General features: G+C 42.1%; 3 protein-coding genes across 7 annotated transcripts; all 3 read right to left on the bottom strand.

Moving 5' to 3' along the window:
- Positions 1 to 1477: 1477 nt before the first annotated feature.
- LOC125748265 (C-C chemokine receptor type 4-like) lies at positions 1478 to 5250 on the bottom strand. Of its 2 annotated transcripts, XM_049024194.1 has the most exons (3): positions 5039 to 5250; positions 3102 to 3636; positions 2701 to 2988 (listed from the first exon to the last, which is right to left on the bottom strand). In XM_049024194.1, the coding sequence occupies exons 1-3, from the start codon at positions 5074 to 5076 to the stop codon at positions 2842 to 2844; spliced, it is 720 nt and encodes a 239-aa protein (XP_048880151.1). In that variant the 5' UTR covers positions 5077 to 5250; the 3' UTR covers positions 2701 to 2841. The 2 variants fall into 2 exon arrangements, with proteins under 2 accessions (XP_048880150.1, XP_048880151.1); XM_049024193.1 differs by having other exon boundaries at positions 1478 to 3636.
- A 6737-nt stretch (positions 5251 to 11987) lies between these two features.
- Positions 11988 to 16875, bottom strand: LOC125748268 (C-C chemokine receptor type 4-like). The gene is given in 4 exon segments (XM_049024197.1): positions 11988 to 12158; positions 12160 to 13041; positions 16625 to 16674; positions 16771 to 16875. Coding segments are annotated over 3 exon segments (954 nt in total). The 5' UTR covers positions 16663 to 16674; positions 16771 to 16875; the 3' UTR covers positions 11988 to 12124.
- A 1060-nt stretch (positions 16876 to 17935) lies between these two features.
- LOC125748264 (C-C chemokine receptor type 4-like) lies at positions 17936 to 21775 on the bottom strand. 4 transcript variants are annotated; one of them, XM_049024190.1, is made up of 3 exons: positions 21714 to 21775; positions 21568 to 21617; positions 17936 to 19102 (listed from the first exon to the last, which is right to left on the bottom strand). In XM_049024190.1, the coding sequence occupies exons 2-3, from the start codon at positions 21603 to 21605 to the stop codon at positions 18082 to 18084; spliced, it is 1059 nt and encodes a 352-aa protein (XP_048880147.1). In that variant the 5' UTR covers positions 21606 to 21617; positions 21714 to 21775; the 3' UTR covers positions 17936 to 18081. The 4 variants fall into 4 exon arrangements, with proteins under 4 accessions (XP_048880147.1, XP_048880146.1, XP_048880148.1 ...); XM_049024192.1 differs by having other exon boundaries at positions 18175 to 18469; positions 18583 to 19102; positions 21568 to 21756; XM_049024189.1 differs by having other exon boundaries at positions 21568 to 21756.
- Between the last annotated feature and the right edge of the window lie 1426 nt (positions 21776 to 23201).

Raw genomic sequence — 23201 nt, 5'->3', positions numbered from 1 at the left:
TCTAAGTGAGAGGTCATCACACACAGCTCACGGCCATAGAAGCTCACCTTCAAGAAGGGGAAGCGATAAAAGAGATGCTTATTCAGCTTCTTCCGCTTCCCGTACGTGTCATGTTAATGACCAAATACCTATCAGTGATTTAAACTTTTCCGGTTATTTAAATCTATGACAAGTCGTAAAAAAATGAAATACTCCCAGGCTGCGTATGTGGGTGGAATGACATCTAAATCGAGGGCATTAAGTCATATGCAGTCACACCGGGGTCTTTAAGAGCGTCATCACTTCCTGAATTTGACTAATACTCATTAATAATCAACCATGTAATTAAGCCACATGTGATTGATCTTCAGGGTTAGTATAGCTTTTCAAGTATTCTTTAATATTCTACATTTATTTAAAAAAATTGGGGACAAAATTAAATGTAATAATGTTGGTCATGCATATTTTCTAAATGCATTGCTTTTCAAAGTGTCTGGACAATATGTTTATATTAGCAGCTAAAAAAAACAATTGTTCACCCATTTTCCCCCATACCTGGAAGAATCTCATAAATCCAAAAGTATGTGTCCAGCACTACCAGATGCAGTGGAATTACTTCTTGCAGTAGTATAATATCTGGGTGGTATCTGTTGAAGGAAAAAAATAAACATACTAGAAATGACACCACAATGTCCATTTTCCATTAACCAATGAGGAGAGATACCTGTGCAATAAGCTCCTCCCATTTCTTTCATTCCATACTTTACATGACCACGCATTTGATGTCACGCTCACTTGTCAATGCCGCCAAAACGCTTCTCTGCACCTTCATCAAGTCCATCGAGGCTCCAGGAAAGAACAGTCAGCTTGTCTTTGTCCTCCACATGTTAACTATGTAAATTGCCATTCTGGCTGCTTTACTGGGTCGCTTGCTTGGCTTGTCATGGTCGTACATGCTGCGAGGTTCCTCTTCATTTTCCATAATTTCATCACTGGCGAATAACCCACAATGAAGTCTCTCCTGCCCAATCAGTGGCATGTTCTTGGGGGCTACTGCAGCGCCATCTGTGGGTGCTCGTGTGGAAAAGCGGTCCCAGCGCATGCGCTTTTTAAATAATTCTCCTGATTGTGATCAATGGTATTTTAACTATTTCTCAGTCTTTCTATTGCTGTCACTTTTTTTTGTAAAGGTTACGATATTACTCATCAGTGCCCATAATTTTGCCAAATCCGTTCTTGAAAGATTTCACAACTGTGAATAAAATATTATTGAAGGTATTTTTGTTAGATAAATGATAATACATTTTTTTCTGCACATTTTGGGGCTACAAATAAATATACAGAATACTCACATGTTGATAATCACAAGTTTAATTAGTCAATATTTTGCTGTACAAACCAGTCCTCACTCGTGGCAATACTTATTCGGGCCTGTAGATGGCACTGGAATACATGGTCCACATGCTGCCACAATCAAAGGTGTCTTTGATGACATTATCAAACATGTCTCTGATAACATCTGAGTGCTCAGACTTACAACACACACATGCCCATCTCATGCAAGGGACACACCCTTGTAAGAAACAGATTTCAGTGTCAATAGTAATCCAAACATGGCTGCTGTCACTAGTGATGGATTACTTGTTGATAAAGAAAAGGAACTTCTCATATGAGCATGTCGTGGATCCATGGCAGGTCTTGGATGACCTCTCGACTGCCTTACACGTCAAACTGAAGGGCAGCAGGTCTCTGCTTTCTTGCCCTTGACATGGAAAAGTCTATCAGCAGCATCACCAGTGGATGCTACTCATGTTTAGCCCTTTAACATCCCCCCTGCTTCTACAATCCACATCTGATCCTCCAGCCACTATTGGGATGTCATTCACTGCTGATGTTGTCATATGTGCCTGGCAGCTTATATTGGCGGAGAGTGATTATGTCACATCCTGCGTAGGGACCATGTCTTGTGGAAAATGAATGACTGTAGACTTTACGAGACCCTCTTATCACTTTGCCCCAGTTCCGTGGTAGTGGTGGTTCAGAGTTCGTTATGAGAAAAAATAAAGAACAGGCTGATGCCTTTAGCTTGAATATTTTACTAATATAATCCCCAATATATTCATATTTTTGTTAGCTTATCAAAGATTTGAAAATCCATATTCATAGAAATAGATAATAAAAACATTTGTTGCTTACCATACAATCATAGCTTATTGCAAGCAATACAATACAAAAGATGCCAATAATCTGGGAGAAGGATACAAAACAAACCTCTAGCTGTAAAAACGTCAATGACAGTTATCCACAAACTCCAGTCTTGGTTTCAAAAAGTTCTAGGAGGACTGTGCTATTAAAGGTCTTCGTAGAAAGGACCAATTCAGACACAGAGCTTGCAAAATGAGTAGAAATCAGTGTTTTATTTATTAAAGAGCAATTTCACGGGCATTCAGAAAATGTTTGGAGAGGGAATAAAAGAAGTAAAATACGATTTCCATTATAAAGAAGATGATTTCTTACTATTCAAGTAAAATGGAACAGGTTTATACTGAAGATAGAACATACGTTAAAAGATCAAAAAAATTCTACATATATGTCTAAAATGTAGCAGGGATATGATATTTAAACAAAAGTGACATTTTTATTTAAAGTTTACTACTTGTAGTTCTACTTGTCTGGGACTGCTGTGATGAGGCAGTGGAAATCATGAAGCTATTCTTCATGCGGGACATCCTGTTCATGAGTTTAAACAGCTGCCTCCTGAACTTCTCCCCCACAAAGAAGTAAATGATGGGGTTTAAGCAGGTGTGGGAGTAGGCTACAGCCTCCGTCACCTGCAGGCTCAACTGAATGGCCTTGCTGGATTCACATGCTGTGTAGATACCGAGTACTTCTAATGCCTGAAAGAATGATGCAACATTGTAGGGGGTCCAGCAGCAGAAAAACACCACAACCAACAGAAGCACGAGGCGGACGGTCTTCCTGTTTGTTGACTTGCAGAGGAGTATTCTCCTGAGGATCATCGAGTAGCAAAAGACCATGATGAAAAATGGAATCAGAAGGCTGGTAACATTCATCTTAAATAGGCCAAATACTCTCAGGATTGGTTCACGCTTATAACTTACTTGACACAAAGTTCTGTTATGGTTTGGATGAACGCCAATGAGCGTTAATTCAGGAAATGAAGCCAAAAGTCCTATGACCCAGGTTATGACGATCATGATGACTCGATATTTGCGTGACATGGTTCTGAGGGACTTCACAGCATGAACTACAGCCAGGTACCGGTCGATGCTCATGATCACGACGAAAAAGATGCTGCTGTTGAAGCCGATGTAGTAGCTGCCCATGACGACTTTGCACATGCCAGACCCAAAGACCCAGTCCGCTCTTGAGTAATGGGCCAGGAAGGGAAGGGTGATGAGCAGCAGAAGATCCGCCACAGCCAGGTTCAGGAGGCAAATGTCAACGATGCTCAGCAGGTTCACAGACATCAGGATGACCCACATGACGAGGCCATTGCCGGTCACCCCGACCACGAAGAGCAGGGAATAAAAGACAGGCAGGAACAGAGCTCCATGTCTCTCATACTTGCATGGTCCATAACTAGAAATATCTGGGTCTTCAGTGGTGGGATAACACTGAGTGAAACTGAAGTCACTGTAAAATGTAATACATAAGAATTAAGGGATTCAGTACAAGGTAAAATATAAAACACAATCTATCATTTTCACTTGGATTATAGCCTCCATTACTCTTCCAGTTATGCAAGTTAAACTGTAGTTCGCCGGATTACTTCTATCCCCTTTTTTGAATATGGGTGTTATATTAGCATGCTTCCAATCAGAGGGTACCTTCACACTCTGTACTCTTAGACTTTCCAGGAAGGTGTATCGATTAGATTTGGCTATGGGGACATTTCACATTATTTTCATTTTCATGAAGCCACTCTTGACTAACCATTAGTTTGGCAGTATGCATGGTGGCATTATCTTCTCGGAGTATGACAACATCGTGAGGAAACGGTGTTTGCACCATAGCTTGCACTTAGTGCTATGAAATGCACTTCCTTCCTTCAGGTGGATGCCCAAATGAAGAGGCATTATGGGTTCGAGGTAGCACTTATATTTAACTGTAAACTGCATGGTGTAAAGCTGACTGTCACCTCTTTCTATCTATACTGCTGATTGGGAATCAGACTATTAAGAATTATCTCTGCAGCCTAAGTTTGAAAGTGTAATTTGTGCCCCCCCCCCCCCCCCCCCCTGTAGATTTTGCGAACCTGTCTTCATGCCTGTTAGGTAACAAAAAAATTCAGAGGGGATTCCATCCACCTAGAGCCTGTCTGTCCCAGAGTTAACAGGAACAAACAGGGAAAATTCAAACCCCTTATTTTAAATGGCTATGTACCTAAACCTGTATCGCCAGCAGCACACAGCAAATACATATTTGCTAAAGTCGTCAATGACCATGTGAACAGCTGCCAAATTCATAATCACAATCGTACATCAAAGTGTGCAGCCCATTTTCTCCTGTTCATGGCATTGAGGCACTCTGGGATGTTTTGGAGGAGCGAGTCTGGAAACGTTCTCCTCCACCAGCATCACATTGTGACCTGGCCATTGTTCTGCTAGAGGAATGGCTCAGAATTTCTCTAGCTGCTGTGCATGACTTGTATCTGTCATGCCCAAGATGAAATGATGCTCTATGGCCACATAAGGAGGCTCTACACCATACAAAGGAATCAGTGTGGTCTAAAAAACAACTGTTTCAGTTTTATTGCCCAATTCCTGTATATTGCTTTTCTTTAAGAATGTTCCCTCATTACAGTGCAGCTTTTACAAATTTAAATAGCAAATTTTATTTATCTAAGCACTTTTTTGCTTTTACCTGGTTTAAATACAAAGGCAGACAATCCATAAAAACCCAAAATGAAGCCTTTTGGGCTACAATAAATACAATACAATAAATTTCAATACTTGAAATATAAAACATTAGTTTTGTAGCATGCTGTATGTTTTTAAATGTAATGAAAAGTGACAAAGATTTGTACTGCACATACCTTCTCACACTCTCAGTGGAAAAGTTGTTGACATCCATGGTCTAAATTTCCTGTGGAAATGTCAGGAAGGCAAAGCCAACTGTCATTTGATGAATCAAATATAGCAGAAGTTCGGTGATACGTTCTTATTTTAGCTTGGTACTTATATAATATAATAGTTTGTCAGATCTAGGTAGTAAGAATAACTGGAGGTGAGAGTCATGCTATGTTGAAACTGATCACGTGTTTGTGTGTGGTGGGGTTTTATTTATCTGAAATTAAAGGAGGGAGTGTAACAGGCAAGAATGTGCCATCTCTTTTTTTGCAATATGTCTGCCCCCTCCTGGTCTGGTGGAATATCATTGCTGTTCGCAGTATTGTGAAGCATAAACCAGACTTAATGCACCAAAACTACTGTTGCTATAGGTGGTAATGTCATTATACACAATTGACTACAAAAATGCAACTAATCGCAAAATTTGTTTTTTTTAAATATGTTTTAAACCATTTTTATTATCCGTTATTATCGATTAATTGAGTCAGCCCTGGGGCGGCATGGTGGTGCAGTGGTTAGCACTGTGGCCTCGCACCTCTGAGACCCAGATTCGAGTCTCCGCCTGGGTCACATGTGTGTGGAGTTTGCATGTTCTCCCCATGTCATCGTGGAGTTTCCTCCAGGTACTCCGGTTTCCCCCCACAGTCCAAAAATATGCTGAGGCTAATTGGAGTTGCTAAATTGCCCGTAGGTGTGCATGTGTAAGTGTGCCCTGCGATGGGCTGGCCCCCCATCCTGGGTTGTTCCCTGCCTCGTGCCCATTGCTTCCGGGATAGGCTCCGGAACCCCCGCGACCCAGTAGGATAAGCGGTTTGGAAAATGGATGGATGGATGGATGGATGGATAGATGGATGGATGAATGAGTCAGCCCTATAATTTTTAATTCTAACATGACTTAAGAGAAATTATAAAGCCGAGGTATTACTACATATCACATACACAAAAACAGTGTTTCAGGGCCAGGATCTATGGTCAGTGATTCAATACCAAAACAAATTACTCATGTAATACATTTGTTCAATCATACTTTACAATCCTATTAAATTAACAGTTATTAGATGACTGCTGAAGAAGATCCACAAAAGCTCATCAATCACATACCAGTCTCCAAAGTACCATTCATGAAGCAAAGTTCTGGAGAAGATAATTGTAGGTTCGTTTTGTATGTATACTAAGATAGGGTTCTTACTTTATAAGTACATTATTCACATATCATCAAATATCAAAGTCTACGCTGCCCCCTGTTTACTCCCTCACTGGCCACCCTGTTTATATTGCATATACTGTATATGTTTAAGAAAAAAATGGAAATGTTCAGTGTGTGTGCTAGTTTGCCAGGGTATTTTTTTCTAATATGGCAGGTTCCAGGAGGAATTTCAACAGCACATGGAGGTGTCTCAGAAAGGAGGTGGGGAGACAGAGAAGGAGCGGGAGGTGTCTCAGAAAGGAGGTGGGGAGACAGAGAAGGAGCAGGAGGTGTCTCAGAAAGGAGGCAGGGAGAAAGAGAAGGAGCAGGAGGTGTCTCAGAAAGGAGGTGGAGAGACAGAGAAGGAGCGGGAGGTGTCTCAGAAAGGAGGTGGGGAGACAGAGAAGGAGCAGGAGGTGTCTCAGAAAGGAGGCGGGGAGACAGAGAAGGAGCAGGAGGTGTCTCAGAAAGGAGGCGGGGAGACAGAGAAGGAGCAGGAGGTGTCTCAGAAAGGAGGCGGGGAGACAGAGAAGGAGCAGGAGAGCATCTAATTTTTTTGTGTGCTGTCGCAGCTCCCTAAAAACGGCTGGTTCTCCCTTAGCAAAAAGTAGTTTATTCAAGTGTACTACGAGTATACTTATTTTATACTAAAACTGAGGCAGTATACTTGAAGCTTACTTTTTATATAATATATTTTATATACTTAAGAATAGTATATTGAAGTATACTTGATTTATACTGATGAATATAAAGAAAAGTCTAAGACTAAGTGCATTAATACTTACACTTATACTTTAATACTAAAGCTTATACTTATACTTTAGTATACTTTACTTCTCAACATTCTGTCTTGTGATTTTGTAAAACATTGCAGTCTAGTGCAGTCTTTTATAAACTTAAAAATGTTCCAGTTGAGTCCGAAGAAGTATTAAATTGGTATGCTTTCTAGTACATTACAAGTACATAGTCCGTACTATACTTGCTATACTTATACTCAAGCATACTTAATAGAACTTCAAGTATACTACTTTTTGCTAAGGGCTACACTGGGACTGTAAAAAGAAATAATGCTTCACCATTACTGTTAAAGACCAGCTCCACCCTCCTGTATTCCTCCCTTACTGGAGAAGATTGCGACACCCAGATAAACCTGATTGTTCAAGATATTCTTGCACAATTTCCAGACATTAACAATAACATTGCTCATTTTTGATCTGATGGCCCAAGCAGGTCAAAGGCAGAAACGAAATCTGCTCCTGCAAGTCTTGGTTCTCAGAGAGTGATCTGCAATGTCTGCCCCACTTCACATGGTAAAGGTGTCCCAGGAAGCACTGGGGACAGCAGACAACCTTGTACCAAAAGGAAATGAGACAGTTGATGGCCAGATCTTTTATGAGAAGGTGCCCCACAGTCTTCATGGTGTCCATCTACACGTCATTTCTGAAGCACTGTTCCTGACATATGGCACACTTCTCAGGCAACCACTCAAATCCTGATCCAGGAGCAAGGAAGCTCCACCAAGTATTTCCACAGAGGAACAGTATTCACTGCCGGCAGCTTCTGTCTCATTCTGCAGTGAACCGCTCATATGCCAGTGTTTTTTGCCTAATAATGTATCATCTGAATAATTACACCCAGGAGCCTGATGGAAGCTGCACCACCATTTCCGAGGCCACAAATGAATCTCCTCTGGCACTTCTAGTGAAGACCATGAAAAGGAGAACCTGGAAGACTGCCTCACCATTATGTATCACACAAACTGGAGGTTGGCCAGGGTCACAGTGGTTGATGCAGAACATCTAAAAGTTTTTCTAATTGCGTCCACATGGGCCAGCTGTACGTTTCCACCCAAAACAAGGACCAAAGGGTGTTTGCCTCACTGTATGTGAAGATATTCTGCTTAATCTGATGGAACCCTTATCATCAGATTGTGTAAAGGGGCAACAGGCAAATATGTTGAATATCTGCTGAAGTCATGGGCTTCACAGAGAAGGAGCATCTGCATCGTCTGTTGCCCAATTCATGATCTTGCATCTAAGCATGCAACCCAGTAAAAAGGAAACATGAAAAGCCAATTCATTTTCCTGGGTTCACCGTATTTCAGTTTCTTGCAGGTATTTTTATGAAATGTTAATTTATGGAATCTGAAGAAAGTATGTCCTGATATTGTGACGGGAAGTTCAAAGTGTGAATGGTATCTTTTAAAGACGCAGCAGGTCTTTCTTCTATGGTGTTTGTTTCTTACGCGATTTTTACTAAATATGAGATTCAGGTTGGAATATGTCTAATTTTTTTATTACTGTCAATCACTCATCAGCTCCATGAAGGAGTTTATATAGATGCAGTACTGTGCAAAAAATCAGTCAAAAAATTTAAATGATCTTCATGTTCAAATTATGCTATTATGTGGCAGCATTTCAAAACTTCGGCTAAAATCTCCCCAGTATTTACAGAAACCATCCTGTACAGCCGTGTATCTTGTGATTTGACCAGCAGCACGCCTCCTAAGGCTAATCAAAGGGTTACAAAACATTAACTTCGTAGCATGAAGTTTGTTTTTAAAAGCAATTATAATGATCTGTGACAAAAAGTCTGTGCCTGACTTTGGAAACTAATAACATGGAGAACAGTAACCGTGGACATAAACAATAGCATTCGATTAATTTGTGGGAAAACTGGAAGCAGGACTTAATCTACATGCTATGCCAGAATAAAGACCAGCAAGGCTAGTGATTTGTCAGTGTTGGGTAAGATGTGCCTGCAGCTCAGGGGCTTACAGCCCAACAAAAGGCTAGTTACCCGGACCTAGTGCTGGGTTCTTTGATTTTAATGGAATTCACTTACAAACTTATGAAAGACCTGAGGACTGGAACCAGCATCTAATGCCTTTTACGGAAGGCAGTATTCTCAAAGCTCATGTTTTAACCCAGCAAGATGAGACAGCAGTGGAAGATGAGGAGCTTTCCCCATCTCTCGAAAATGTCATATTCCTTACACGGTTGCATCTGACCCACCCTGGGTTACCCGTGCTCGTTAAACAATGTTATGGCGTAGAGCTCGGCTTTGAATCTTTCCTGGATGAGATCCATTCTGCTGATGGTGCAAAAATGATGTGTGCGCCCACTTCCTTTTTCACACAAGTCAGCTCGCAACCACTCATATTATCTGCCTATGATTTTGAAGGCGGCTCGACCAAACCGAAGCCACATGTCTTGTTTCCTGTGCAAACAGGCCGGCCGCTCAGGCTCTCAGCATTACTTCAGTGAGTGCAAATTCCTCTGCAGCACGACAGCAGGTTTTGGCAAATTGTTGCTGTGCTTGATGATGATTCCTATGTCACACTTAGTGAGGCCGAGTCTCGCCCTGAAACACGGCAGTAAATTACGGGTGGAATGGAGGTGTTGTAACCCCCCAGTAATTAAAACCAGCTAAAACAATCCCCCCAATAATCATGTCTCCTCCTAAATTGGGGGAAACCTCACCCCCCCCCCCCCAATGTTCAAACCAAAGTTACACCCTTGCCCTGAAGATGCACCCTCTTACAAGTTGTCTCTTACAAGTCTTCTGTTGAGGTGCCAACGTATTTTGCTTTGATGGTCCAGTAAGGGATGTTGAAATTTTTATTGCCACATCTTTTACGGTGACAAATTCTGCTAAATCAGGTCATGCGAAGCGATGGCACATTGTTGACAGTTCCCCACAGTGAACCACAACATCACGTTGTGCAACCCTTCGACCCTAACAGCACTCTGGCCAGTCGATTTAATAGAGACTGTCTGCCCACCTGACACCTCCACTGATTCCAGATATGTCCTCACCATGCCTAGACGCCCCTGGTGTTCATAGATGTGACTCATCAAGCATCTGACCTAACCCTAGCTTCATGTCTGGAGTTGCTGGGACATGAGCCATATATTCTCAAAAGACATTTATGCCACCTAGATCCATTTACCACACCTGAGAACGACACTGGATGTAATAATAGTAATAAATACTGTATTGATCCTCGTGGGGACATTCTCTTTACATCTCCCCCAACTTGCTCTCTATAGGTGAGAACAAGCTGGCTGTGAAGGGCAGCCACCTGTTGCAGTGCCCAGGGAGCTGGGGGTTAATGGTCTTGCTCAAGGACTGGCAGACATGGTAGGGCGAAGTGACTTTCTGATCATATTATTATTATTATTATTATTATTATTATTATTATTATTATTATTATTATTATTATTATTATTATTATTATTACAAGGACTGGACAGCAGAAGACTGGTGCTAAGTTATTTTCTTTGATCAAGCCCTTTTCTAACTGTTTGGGAGCAGGGAAAACACACTAGGGCAACAGCAGGCGGGATAGCCAGCAGGAACCACCAGCCAAAGGGGGGAAAGGCACATGAGGCTGGGCCAGACCGGCATTGACTGTGACACAGCATGTCAGGGGTATCATCTAAATTCAGCAATATGGACATGACTGTTTTGCTTCACCAATGTGGTCAATGCAGTTGCCCATTCTACAGAGATCAGATGGCGCTGCTGTCTGGCGGCATGACATTTCCTGTGGTTGGCACTAAAGCAGTAAGAACCATTGAGCATAAGGACTATGGCAGGCAGGCCAAATACCACAGGGTACAGCTAAGAACTGTGAGACCATTTTCTTCCAATATATACATGTTTGGGTGGGTTTGATGTGGAAGAACTTAGAATGAACTAGAATGAAAATTGCAACCCAGGCCTTCATGTCCAACATCAGTGCCCGACCTCACAAATGCTCATCTGGATGAGGGGCAAAAATTCCCATGGACACACTTCAAAATCTTGCGGAAAACCTTCTCAGACGATTGGCAGCTGCTATAACTGCAAAGGGGGGGGACCAAATCCATATTGTATGGATTTAGAATGGGATGTCATAAAAGTTCCTGTGGGTGCAATGGCCGGGTGTCCCAATACTTTTAGCCATATAGTGTAAACGCAATGGTAACGAGGGCGAGACGCAGAACAGGTGTGGGCTGTAACAATGTCCAAGCACTAGGGACTCAAAGACCAGGACATATAAGGATCATAGAACATGGTTGCAATACTGGCCACAGACAGGGTCACTAAGAACAAAGACACTAAAAGACAGGAACTAAACTATAGCACAGAAACACAAGGGACATGGAGTTTAAGACATTTTCGGAACACAAATACGCAAAAAGTCCAGCTCAAGACATTGGGTGAGTTTTTGGAAGCCTTCTTAACAGTACATCGTTCGTAAGTAAAGATCCAACTTGTTAAGAAAGTGTTAAGAAGGCTTCCAGAAAATCACCCATCATTCGATGCTTAACTTTTTATGTGTTGCTCAGTCCATTCAGTCACGCAGCGGCCCAGGGAATAAGGGAAACCAAGAGGATTATAGCTCAGGTAAACCTAGGGGAACACTGGGAACAGAGCGGGATGACCAGCATTACCTGCTGGCCAAACAGGGAAACAACAGGTAGAACAGGAAAATACATGAACCGATCCTGACACAGAGCTTGCAAAAGGAGTAGAAATCAGTATTTTATTTTTTAAAGTACAATTTCACAGATGTTCAAAAAATGCAGAGGGAATAAAATAAGTAAAATCTAGTTTTCCATTATAGAGGAAATTATTTCTTACTTTCCAAGTAAAATGAAACAGGTTTATACTGAAGATAGAACATACGTTAAAAGAACAAACATTTCTAAAAGTATTTCTGTGATATTGCATGGAGATGATATTTAAACTGAAGAGACACGGTTGTAATAATTCATAGTTGTATTGGATCGTTCAGTTTTGCTTGTCTGGGACAGCTGTGATGAGGAAGTAGAAATCGTAAACTTATTCTTTGTGCAGGGCATCCTGTTCAGGAATTTTAACAGGTGTCTCCTGAACTTCTCCCCCACAAAGACGTAAATGATGGGGTTTAAGCAGGTGTGGGAGTAGGCTACAGCCTCCGTCACCTGCAAGGCCAACAGAATAGCTTTGCTGGATTTACATGACGCGTAGATTCCGAGCACTTCTAATACCTCAAAGAATGATGCAACATTGTACGGGGTCCAGCAGCAGAAAAACACCACAACCACCAGCAGCACGAGGCGGACGGTCTTCCTGTTTGTTGACTTGCAGAGGAGTATTCTCCTGAGGATCATCGAGTAGCAAAAGACCATGATGAAAAATGGAATCAGAAGGCTGGTAACATTCATCTTAAACAGGCCAAATGCTCTCCAGAATGGTTCACTCTTATAACCTACTTCACACAAACTTGTGCTATGTCGTGGATAAACATCAATGAGTGTTATTTCAGGAAACGAAGCCAAAAGTGCGACAATCCAGGTTATGACGATCATGATGACTCGATATTTGCGTGTTTTGGTTTTGAGGAAATTTATGGCATGAACTACAGCCAGGTACCGGTCGATGCTCATGATCACGACGAAAAAGGTGCTGCTGTTGAAGCCGATGTAGTAGCTGCCCATGACGACTTTGCACATGTGAGACCCAAAGACCCAGTCCGCTCTTGAGTAATGGGCCAGGAAGGGAAGGGTGATGAGCAGCAGAAGATCCGCCACAGCCAGGTTCAGGAGGCAGATGTCAGTGACGCTCTGCAGTTTCACACACATCAGCATGACCCACATGACGAGGCCATTGCTGGTCACCCCTAATACGAAGAGCAGGGAATAAAAGACAGGCAGGAACAGAGCTCCATGTCTCTCATACTTGCATGGTCCAAAATCCTCAAAGTCATCAAGGTACTCAATGATGGAACTGTACTGAGTAGAACTGAAGTCACTGTAAAATGTAATACAAAAGAATTAAAGGATTTAATACCACCCAAAATTAAAAATTCAAGCAAAAGGTGATTAGAATTAAAACAGTGAGAATAAACAGATCAATTTCCTAAAAACAATGCTTTAATTTGGCCATGAAGTCCATCCATCCATCCATTATCCAAACCGCTTATCCTACTGGGTCACGGGGAGTCCGAAGCCTATCCCAGAAGCAATGGGCACGAGGCAGGGAACAACCCAGGATGGGGGGCCAGCCCATCACAGGGCACACACACACACCTATGGGAAATTTAGCAAAACCCCACGACGACATGAGGAGAACATGCAAACTCCACACACATGTAACCCAGGCGGAGACTCAAACCCAGGTCCCAGAGGTGTGAGGCAACAGTGCTAACCACTGCACCACCATGGCGCCCCGGCCATGAAGTCATTTGAGTTTATTAGAATTTTCATGAAGCCACTCTTGAATTTAGTTAGCAGGATGCATGGTGGTATTATCATCTTGGAATATGAGAACATTGTGAAGACGTTGTGTTTGCGCCATTGCTTGCACCTAATGCTATGAAACGCACTTCCTGTCAGGGCTGGTGCCCATCTGAGCCGACCCTTCGTGTTGGCCAGCAGGCGTCACAGGTCATCCCATTTACCCCCCTCCCTCATCTGGCCTTCAGCCCTCGTGTTTCCCTGTTCCCTGGGCTGCTGTGTAGTTAAGTGGCTCGAGCGTGTGGTTCACTGGCTGCACCTCTCTAGTCATAAGTTCAAGGCTGGCCAAAAAGGCCAGTCTCCGTTGTTGTGCAACTAATATTAGTTTATTCTTTGTTTGGTTTTGTTTATTTCTGTCTTTGCTCTCTTTGTTTTTGCCCAGTTCAAATCTGTTCTGCTTATACTTTTGTTCCTTTTTTTGATTTGTTAATTTGGTTATGATTCTCACCTATCCTGAGCCATGTCTTGTTAGCTCTGTGTGTATTTAAGTGCCTGCCCTTACTCTATGCTTCAGTCAGTTGTTGTGTTGTGTACTGTTTTGTCGTAATGCCGTTTCCTTGCCGTTACCTATTCTGCAGCTGTGTCATTGCCTGCTTGTGTTTGGACCCTTGCAGTCTTTTCATTTTGTGCTTTTCCTCGTGTTCTACATGAACCCCTTTTTGTATCAGAACCATTAGTGGATCGTCACACTCTTCCCATCCGCACTACGCCTCGCCGTGACACTTCCTTCAGGTGACTGCCGAAATGAAGAGGCGTTCTGCGTTTAAGGTAGCCCTTGCATTTCTCTGCAAACTTCATGCCATAAATCTGATGGAAGAAATCCCTGATTCAGATGTGTTTTCACATACTGCTGATTGGGATTCAGCCTATTAGCAATAGTTTGAAATTGTAATTTGTTTACTTCAAAAGTACAGTCATTTTTTATCTACTATTTCCCGTATTTTGTTCATCCTCTGTATGATAACGACAGGCAACCATCTACATGTTAGTTTTAAGAATCTGTGACTTGGATCATGTCCAGTAAACACAAAAATTGATTTAACTTCGTGTCTGAACCCTTATCAATAACACCACATGACAAATACATAACTGCTACAGTCAGGGAGGAGCATATGACTCTGCCAAATTCATAATCACAATCGTGCATCTAAAAATGCAACCCAGTGGAACGGAAATGCGAAAGGATGATTCATTTTCCTGTGTTTGGCAGAATACACCAACTGAATTTCATCAGCTCACCTTTTTGCTGGCCTTCATTTAGAATGTTTAAATACCTCATTTATGTGATCTTAAATAAACTGGTATTTGCTGGAAAGTACGTCCTGTTATTTTCATGGGAAGTTGAAAGTGTGAATATTACTTTTTAAAGACGCAACAAGACTGACTCCTGTGGTGATTTCTTTCTTACATGATTTTCACTAAATCTGATCAAGTTGGAATCTGCCCAGTTGTTTTGGTCACTCGTCAGCTCTGTCAGATGAGTCTGTAAGACTATTTGTATTTAACAAAAAAAAACACGTACAGGGACAGTAAGTAAAACACGGGGCAGATGGGGCCACAGGAGCAGGCTGTCTGAAATGGGTGCGCGAGTACTAACCCAGGAAAAACATAAAACCATAGCTACTCAACTCGCTGCAGAACTAAATGTGCATCTCAACACCCCCGTTTCCACCAAATATGTTCATCATGTGTTCTGTAGGATCAATATTCATGGTCAGGCTGCTATAGCCAAACCTTCGGTCACTCGAGCCAATGACAAATGCTGGTTTCAATGATACAAGTAGTGCAAATCTTGGGCTTTGGACAATGTGAAGCATGTATTGTTCTCTGCTAAGCGCTTGCTGTCTTTCCCTCATCCAGGAGTGTTACACAGCATGGAGACGCCCCAAAGAGGTCTACCACCCACACTGGTGCATACCCAGAGTACAGCACAAGGGTGGATCAGAGATGGTTTGTGCCACAATATCATGACATTCCCTAGGCCCAGTATCTGTTCTACAGTAGATGGACGCGTCACTACGAAGAACTACCAAGCCATTCTGCGTAGTGACCTGGCCACTGTTCTGCAAGAGTAATGGCTCAAATCCTTCTGGCCCCCGAGCAGGACCTGTATCTATCATTCCCAAGGTGAAATGATGCTCTATTGCCTGCAACAGGAGGCGCTGCACCTTACAAAGAAATTATTGTGGTCTAAAAACCAGCTGTTTCAGTTTTATTGTCAAACCCCTGTATATCACCTTTTATGAAGAATGTTCTCCCATTGCTCTGCCACTTTCACATATTCAAAGAGTGCATTTTATTTATATAAGACCTTTTGTGCCTTTGGGTGGTTTAAATACAATGGTGGACAATCCATAAAAATGCAAAAGCCTTTTAGACTAAAGTAAAATGATTGAAGTTAGTGTATAATAAATAAGCATAAATAAATATGTAAAAAAATACAACAAATAAATTTAAGAACTTGAATTCTAGTTCCAAAGTAATAAAGATTTTTTGAACAATATTCTTAATGAAACACATCCACCCATCCATTTTCCAAACCGCTTATCCTACTGGGTCGCGGGGGGTCCAGAGCCTATCCCAGAAGCAAAGGGCACGAGGCAGGGAACAACCCAGGATGGAGGGCCAGCCCATCGCAGGGCACACTCACACACCATTCATGCACACATGCACACCAACGGGCAATTTAGCAACTCCAATTAGCCTCAGCATGTTTTTGGACTGTGGGGGGAAACCGGAGTACCCGGAGGAAACCACACGACGACATGGGGAGAACATGCAAACTCCACACACATGTGACCCAGGCGGAGACTCGAACCCGGGTCCCAGAGGTGTGAGGCAAAAGTGCTAACCACTGCACCACCATGCCGCCCCCAATAAAACCCATGTAATTTGTAAAATTGGGAGTTATCGCCAAATGATAGCAAAACCTTTACACACTGTGCATTTAGTTGCTTTGTAAAGATTCTTTTTTTTCTAATTCAATACTGGTTTTGTTCCTCTTCTCAAGAATTATTGGACTATAAAATATTAGCTTTGTAGCATCATGTATGTTCTTAAATGTAATGAAAAGTGACAAAGAGTTGTACTGCACATACCTTCTCACACTCTCGGTGGTAAAGTTGTTGACATCCATGGTCTAAATTTCCTGTGGAAATGTCAGGAGAACAAAGCCAACTGTCTTTTGATGAAACAAATATAGCACAAGTTTGGTGATACGTTCTTATTTTAGCTTGGTACTTACATCAGTGTATGCTGTACAGGGCTACAGATAACAGTTCGTGAGAAGCTAGCTAGTGCCTGCAAGGAGGCAGAGTCATGCTATATTGAACATGACCGTGTGTTTATATGTGGTGGGGGTGGTTTGTTTATGTAAAATTAAAGGGGGCTGTGTAACAAGCAGGACTGTGCTGTCTCACTTTTTTGCAATACATCTGCCCCCTGCTGATCTGGTGGAATATCATGGCTGTAAACAGAAAAGTGAAGCGTAAACTAGGCTTAATTCACCAATGCTAATGTTGCTAGGTGGTGATGTCATTATACCCAATTTACCTCAAAATGAAACTAATCAATCAACTAATCATGAAACTAATAGTTCAGGTTCTTTTCTTATGGCATATAATCAATTAATTTTTAAAGTCCTATAATTTTGAAGATGACCATCTTCCTCTTGTCAGGGGAGCTTCGTAAACACCGTGTTTCAGTGGCCGCTCTTTGACGTATGTAGACCATGGAGTGGCCAGATCTCTGTAGGTGGGTACACCTACTTTTGGTCTGGTTGGTCTGACGATTGCCACACGCAGGGAGTAGCTGTTGCTGTGCTGGATCGGCTCCTTCCGATGGTGTCTGATGTCACTCCTTTCAAGAAGCGTATCATGAGACTCAGGCTAAGGCCCTCTTTGGGTGTCTTGTCTGTTGTCTCTGTGTATGCTCCGACCGCAGTGAGTGATGTCTTGTTAAGGGACACATTTTACTCGCAACTTCGCTCGGTTGTTGAAGGGTCTACAGAAGTGCCCAGTTTGTGAATTCTGATCACAGACTTGTTCTTGCTACTCTGAAGATTCAGCTTAGATCCAGTAGGCTACCACCTACTAGGAGAATGAGGCTGGACTTAGCCAGACTCCAAGACCAAGCAGTTCACCATCTTCAGTGCAATGTCCTTCTCAGCCTTGACTTCTCACTGCAAATGGCTAAGAACAGATCCTCTGAAGACTGGTGAAGAGCACTGGGATCCATGCATGGTTACTCAAACAATGCTTGTTGCATTTGTTTCTTCAGGGCAAAGCAGAGACAAAAGCTGAATAAACTAGCTACTTAAATCACTTTGAATGTATCTGAGATCAATGCAAATATTAATATGTCTGCTGACATAACAAAAACACAGATCTTCCAAAAAGAGTAGAAATTTGTGTTTTATTTATTAAAGAACAATTTCATGGATATACATAAGATTTTTGCAGAGGTAATAAAAAAAAAGTTCAATCTAGTATTTCGTTATAGACCAAATTGAATACTTGAAAAAAAATATTTCTATGATATTGCTTGGGTATGATGTTTAAAAAGAAGTGACATTCGTAATTATACTGGATCGTTCAACTCTGCTTCTCTGGAACCGCTGTGATGCGGTAGTGGAAATCAAGAATTTATTTTTCATGCAGGGCATCCTGTTCATAAGTTTAAACAGCTGCCTCCTGAACTTCTCCCCCACAAAGACGTAAATGATGGGGTTTAAGCAGGTGTGGGAGTAGGCTACAGCCTCCGTCACCTGCAGGCTCAACTGAATGGCTCTGCTGGATTTACATGACGTGTAGATGTCGAGCACTTCTAATGCCTGGAAGAATGATGCAACATTGTATGGGGTCCAGCAGCAGAAAAACACCAGAACCACCAACAGCACGAGGCGGACGGTCTTCCTGTTTGTTGACTTGCAGAGGAGTATTCTCCTGAGGATCATCGAGTAGCAAAAGACCATGATGAAAAATGGAATCAGGAGGCTGGTAACATTCATCTTAAACAGGCTAAATACTCTCAGGAATGGTTCACTCTTATAACTTACTTGACACAAACTTGTGTTATCTTGTTGAGAAATGTCAATGAGCGTTAATTCAGGAAATGAAGCCAAAAGTCCTATAACCCAGGTTATGATGATCATGATGACTCGATATTTGTGTGACATGGTTCTGAGGGACTTCACAGCATGAACTACAGCCAGGTACCGGTCGATGCTCATGATCACGACGAAAAAGATGCTGCTGTTGAAGCCGATGTAGTAGCTGCCCATGACGACTTTGCACATGCCAGACCCAAAGACCCAGTCCGCTCTTGAGTAATGGGCCAGGAAGGGAAGGGTGATGAGCAGCAGAAGATCCGCCACGGCCAGGTTCAGGAGGCAGATGTCAGTGATGCTCAGCAGCTTCACAGACATCAGGATGACCCACATGACGAGGCCATTGCTGGTCACCCCGAACACGAAGAGCAGGGAAAAAAATACAGGCAGGAACAGAGTTCCATGTCTCTCATATATGCATGGTCCAAAATTCTCAAGGTCGGTCTCATCATCGGTGGGACTGTAGGTACTGTCAAATATAATACAACGGAATTGATGGATTCGGTACAACTCAAAATGTTAAATTTAAGCAAAATCTGATTTGACTTGAAATAACAAAAACAAATTGTCGAATAATTCCATGAAAACTTAACAGTGGATGAACAATGGTTTTACACAATAACAGAAATGCCTCTCAATTTAATATCAAGGACACGATAAGGAATAGAGCCACTCTTTGCCTTCACAACAGTTTCAGGTCTTCTAGGAGTGCTGAATAGAAGTCCTCAGCTGTGTGTGGTGGGCTATTGGACCGGTCTTCACAAAGGAAACCCTTCAGGTTTTTATAGTAGATACACATGCACTCCAGGGCTTCCCAAGAAGGTTTATCGATGATTAGATTTGGCCATGGAGCCATTTAATAACTGCACGCATCCACGTTAACGATTCTCATTTCTTCCACATGCAGCTTCTTTTCCTGCGAACCCTCCACCATCCATGTCTCTGCTCTGTACATCATTGCTGTCTCACCCCTATTATAGAAACCTTGCCTTTTAGCTTCAGATTGATTCCACGATCCTATAATTCCCCTGATACCTTCTTCCAATTGTTCCAGCATCACTGCACCCAACAGTTTATCTCTGCATGCAACATTCACCTTAGGCTACCACTGACCGTATTTAAACTTACCAACTCTTTTCTACAGGTAATGTAGAATAACCTCTGAATCCTGATTACAAATAAACCTCAAGTATTCTGACTTTTGCTACACAACTCAATGTCATAAGCAAAACGAATGCAAAAGGGAGAACGGTCATTCATCCCAAAAGTCAAGACATGTATGTCCAGATTAAAGAAGAAAGAGTTTAAAGAGGCTTCCTGGTGGAGCCCAGCTCTAACTGGAAACTTGTTTGTTACTCCGACACTCCCTCCTACATCTCCAAGACAATACTCACATGCGTTTCCTTTCTCCCTCATATACCTCCAGACCTCTTGACACAGCAGCCAATCATAAGCCTTCCCCAAATAAACACCATGCACAGGCTTCTCTGTTTTTCCAGATGCTTCTGCATGAGTTGTCATACTGCAAAAATTACACGAAGCTGTTCCTTTGCCTGGCATCGACCCAACTGCTCCGTCCCTATTGTGGTCTCTACCCTTAGCCTTCTCTATATAACCTTTTCCCAGATCTTCGTCCTGTGTGACATCAGCTTTATCCCTCTATAAATTGCACAGTTCTGAATGTCTCCCTTCGCCTTATAAAGGAGTATAATCACACTTCCTCTCCTTTGATATTTTTTCCTGCTCATAGATCTACTGCATCAGATCCTACAACACAACTACTCATCTTCCCCTAAAATCTTCCCCTGACTTCCACTGGTATTTCATCGCGTCCTGATGAGACTCTTCATTCTTTCTAGGGCCTGTTTTGCTTCCTCCCTCCTTACTCCTGGTACTAACCCTCCATTTGGACGCCATTCCTAAAGACTTCCTTGGGTTTTCTTCATTCGGCAGCTTTTCAGTACCATTTCCATCTACCCTTGATGCTATTATGCTCACAGAAGACGACGCCTCGCTCATCTTTCACCTGCTTTATCTGTTACGATGGGCCACCACGAAGGAGGAACGATCCATGTAGCAACTCTCAACAAAAGAGGTTTATTAAGGAAACAGATCACAGACGGAGAACCAGAAAATAAAGGCACCATGACAGCCAATAAAAACCAGGTAATCCAAGAACTAACTAAACTAATCAGAAACATTACAGAATTACAGCCCATAAATGTACGGATCAAGGAAGCAGTATGACACTGAATGACGCAGGAACTAAACCAACTGAGCCACTGTATGCAGCTGAGGAACAGACCAAAGACAGACAGTTAAATACACTGACAACAAGGCTAATAAGTGGTTGATTACCAACTAGGGGGCATAGAGGAGCAGGTGGGGTCAATAAACAGACACACAAAAGGTTTAAACACTAAAACAAGAGGAACTTAACAAACAAGGAAGTGAAATACACATGGTGAACCAAGGGAACACAAAACAACAATAGTTACATGTAGATAACTAGTCAAGCCCAGAGCAGAAGGGGAAGTCAGAACGGTGGCCGACCTCCATCCCCATGAACCCACACAGCAGCCCAGGGAAACACAAAGCAGGATGGCCAATGAGATCTGCTGCATTGTCATCCACTTCCTCCTAAGCTTGTGCATCGGCTCTTGCCACCACCTTCATTGCTTCCTCATTTACCTGCCTGTATATTTCTCTGAATAATATACATTTTATTAGACCTGATTAAACTGGCAATTAAATAAATTTGTGTAATTAATAAAACAAGTATTTAGTTGCTTCATAAAGATGATTTTTTTTTCTAATTGAATACTGGATTTGTTCCTCTTTTCAAGAATCACTAGATTATAAAAACTAGCTTTGTAGCACAATGTTTGTTTTTAAATGCAATTGTGATGAAAAGTGGCAGACAGTTGTACATACCTTCTCACACTCTCAGTGGTAAAGTTGTTGATATCCATGGTCTGTATTTTCTGTGGAAATGTCAGGAGAACAAAGCCAACTATCTTTCGATGAAAAGAATATAGCAGAAGTCTGGTGATACGTTCTTACTTTAGCTTGGTACTTACATCAGTTTATGCTGCACAGGGCTACAGATAACAGTCTGTAAGAACTGATCACACGTTTATGTGTGATGGGGGTGGTTTTATGTAAATTTATAGGGGAGTGTAACAGGAAAGAATGTGCGGCCTCACTTTTTTGCAATATATCTGCCCCTTGCTGATCTGGTGGAATATCATGGCTGTAAACAGAAAAGTGAAGCGTAACCTAGGCTTAATACACCAATGCTAATGTTGCTAGGTGCTGATGTCATTATACTCAATTTACCTCAAAAAAGAAACTAATCACAAAACTTTGTTTCAACCCCTTTTTTATGAATTATTATCTATTAATTGTTGCAGCCCTATCATTTTAAAATATAATATATAATAATATAATTTATATAATAAATTATAAAGCAATGTGCGGAACAGCTTATTTGGGAACCCAGGGCTCTGTACCTGACTGGGCCCCCTACTCTCTGATCTGATTTAACCCCTGGGGAAAACAAAAGGAGCAGGGAAACAAAGAGGACCGCAAGGGGTCAGAACGGTAAGAGCAGTACGGGGGGGAACCGGCATCCAGAGGACTGACACCAATGACTGGATTGTGGAACACAGCACTGGGAAGCACTTATATGCAGGAGCAACAAGGGGCTGAGAGGTTTCAGGTGACTATGGTTAGCACAATAGTGTTGGGGATAATGAGGAAGACATACCTGGGGAGACTCGGGAGGAATCTGGAGGACCAGCAGCGACCCCTGCTGGTCATACCAGGAGAAGAAGCGGACAGGTTGTGACAGAGCCCCCCCAAAACTAAGCACTCCGGGCTGGATCAGTCCCTATTTGGAACTTGTGGTGTGTGCAGTCCCCATTCTCACTAAGTGGAGTGTAACTGTTTGAATTTATTCTTTGTCAGAACTGATGGCTTTGCAGACTTGAAATGTTAAAACAAGGATTATGGACAAGGATTTAGTGTAGATTTAGATTAAACTGCAATGCCAATCCTATCTAGTCTTGATTTAGACTTAATCCGTGTGGGAAACCAACCCTAAATGTGAAGTTTCAGCCTTAAAGTTTTTGCGAGGGCAAAGAAGTTTTTCATCAACTCGGAAATACATTTTTTTGCTGTGGTGTCTAACTCGCATATTTGCCAAAAAGCATTTTGTCAATGAGTGTGAAAAATTCAGCAACATGGATGGATCTGAGCCTATATTAATATATATATATATAGTTACCAAACTGTTCACTGTGACACTGCAAGGCTGAGGTGCTGTACTGCTGCCATATTTTGTGTGCTTGATCCAGTTGCTTCTGGATCTTTTCATGGACCCAGATTTCCAGCAAACACTGTACCTCTGCTGCAGACCAAAGTGATCCGTTTGTCGTCTGGTTTCTTGAATGTTTTTTCACTATCTGAGCAGATTTCACGAAAGCAAGACCTTGGAAAACAATCGACGTGCTGTTTTGTTTTACAGTGTGCAGCATGCAGAAACCATGCCAAGTGGAAGTGCAGTG

The sequence above is a fragment of the Brienomyrus brachyistius genome, chromosome 9 (assembly GCF_023856365.1).
Source record: "Brienomyrus brachyistius isolate T26 chromosome 9, BBRACH_0.4, whole genome shotgun sequence".
In the NCBI taxonomy this organism is placed as follows: domain Eukaryota; kingdom Metazoa; phylum Chordata; class Actinopteri; order Osteoglossiformes; family Mormyridae; genus Brienomyrus; species Brienomyrus brachyistius.
Note: the sequence above shows the minus strand (reverse complement) of the source record. Positions and strands in the feature narration are given on the sequence as shown.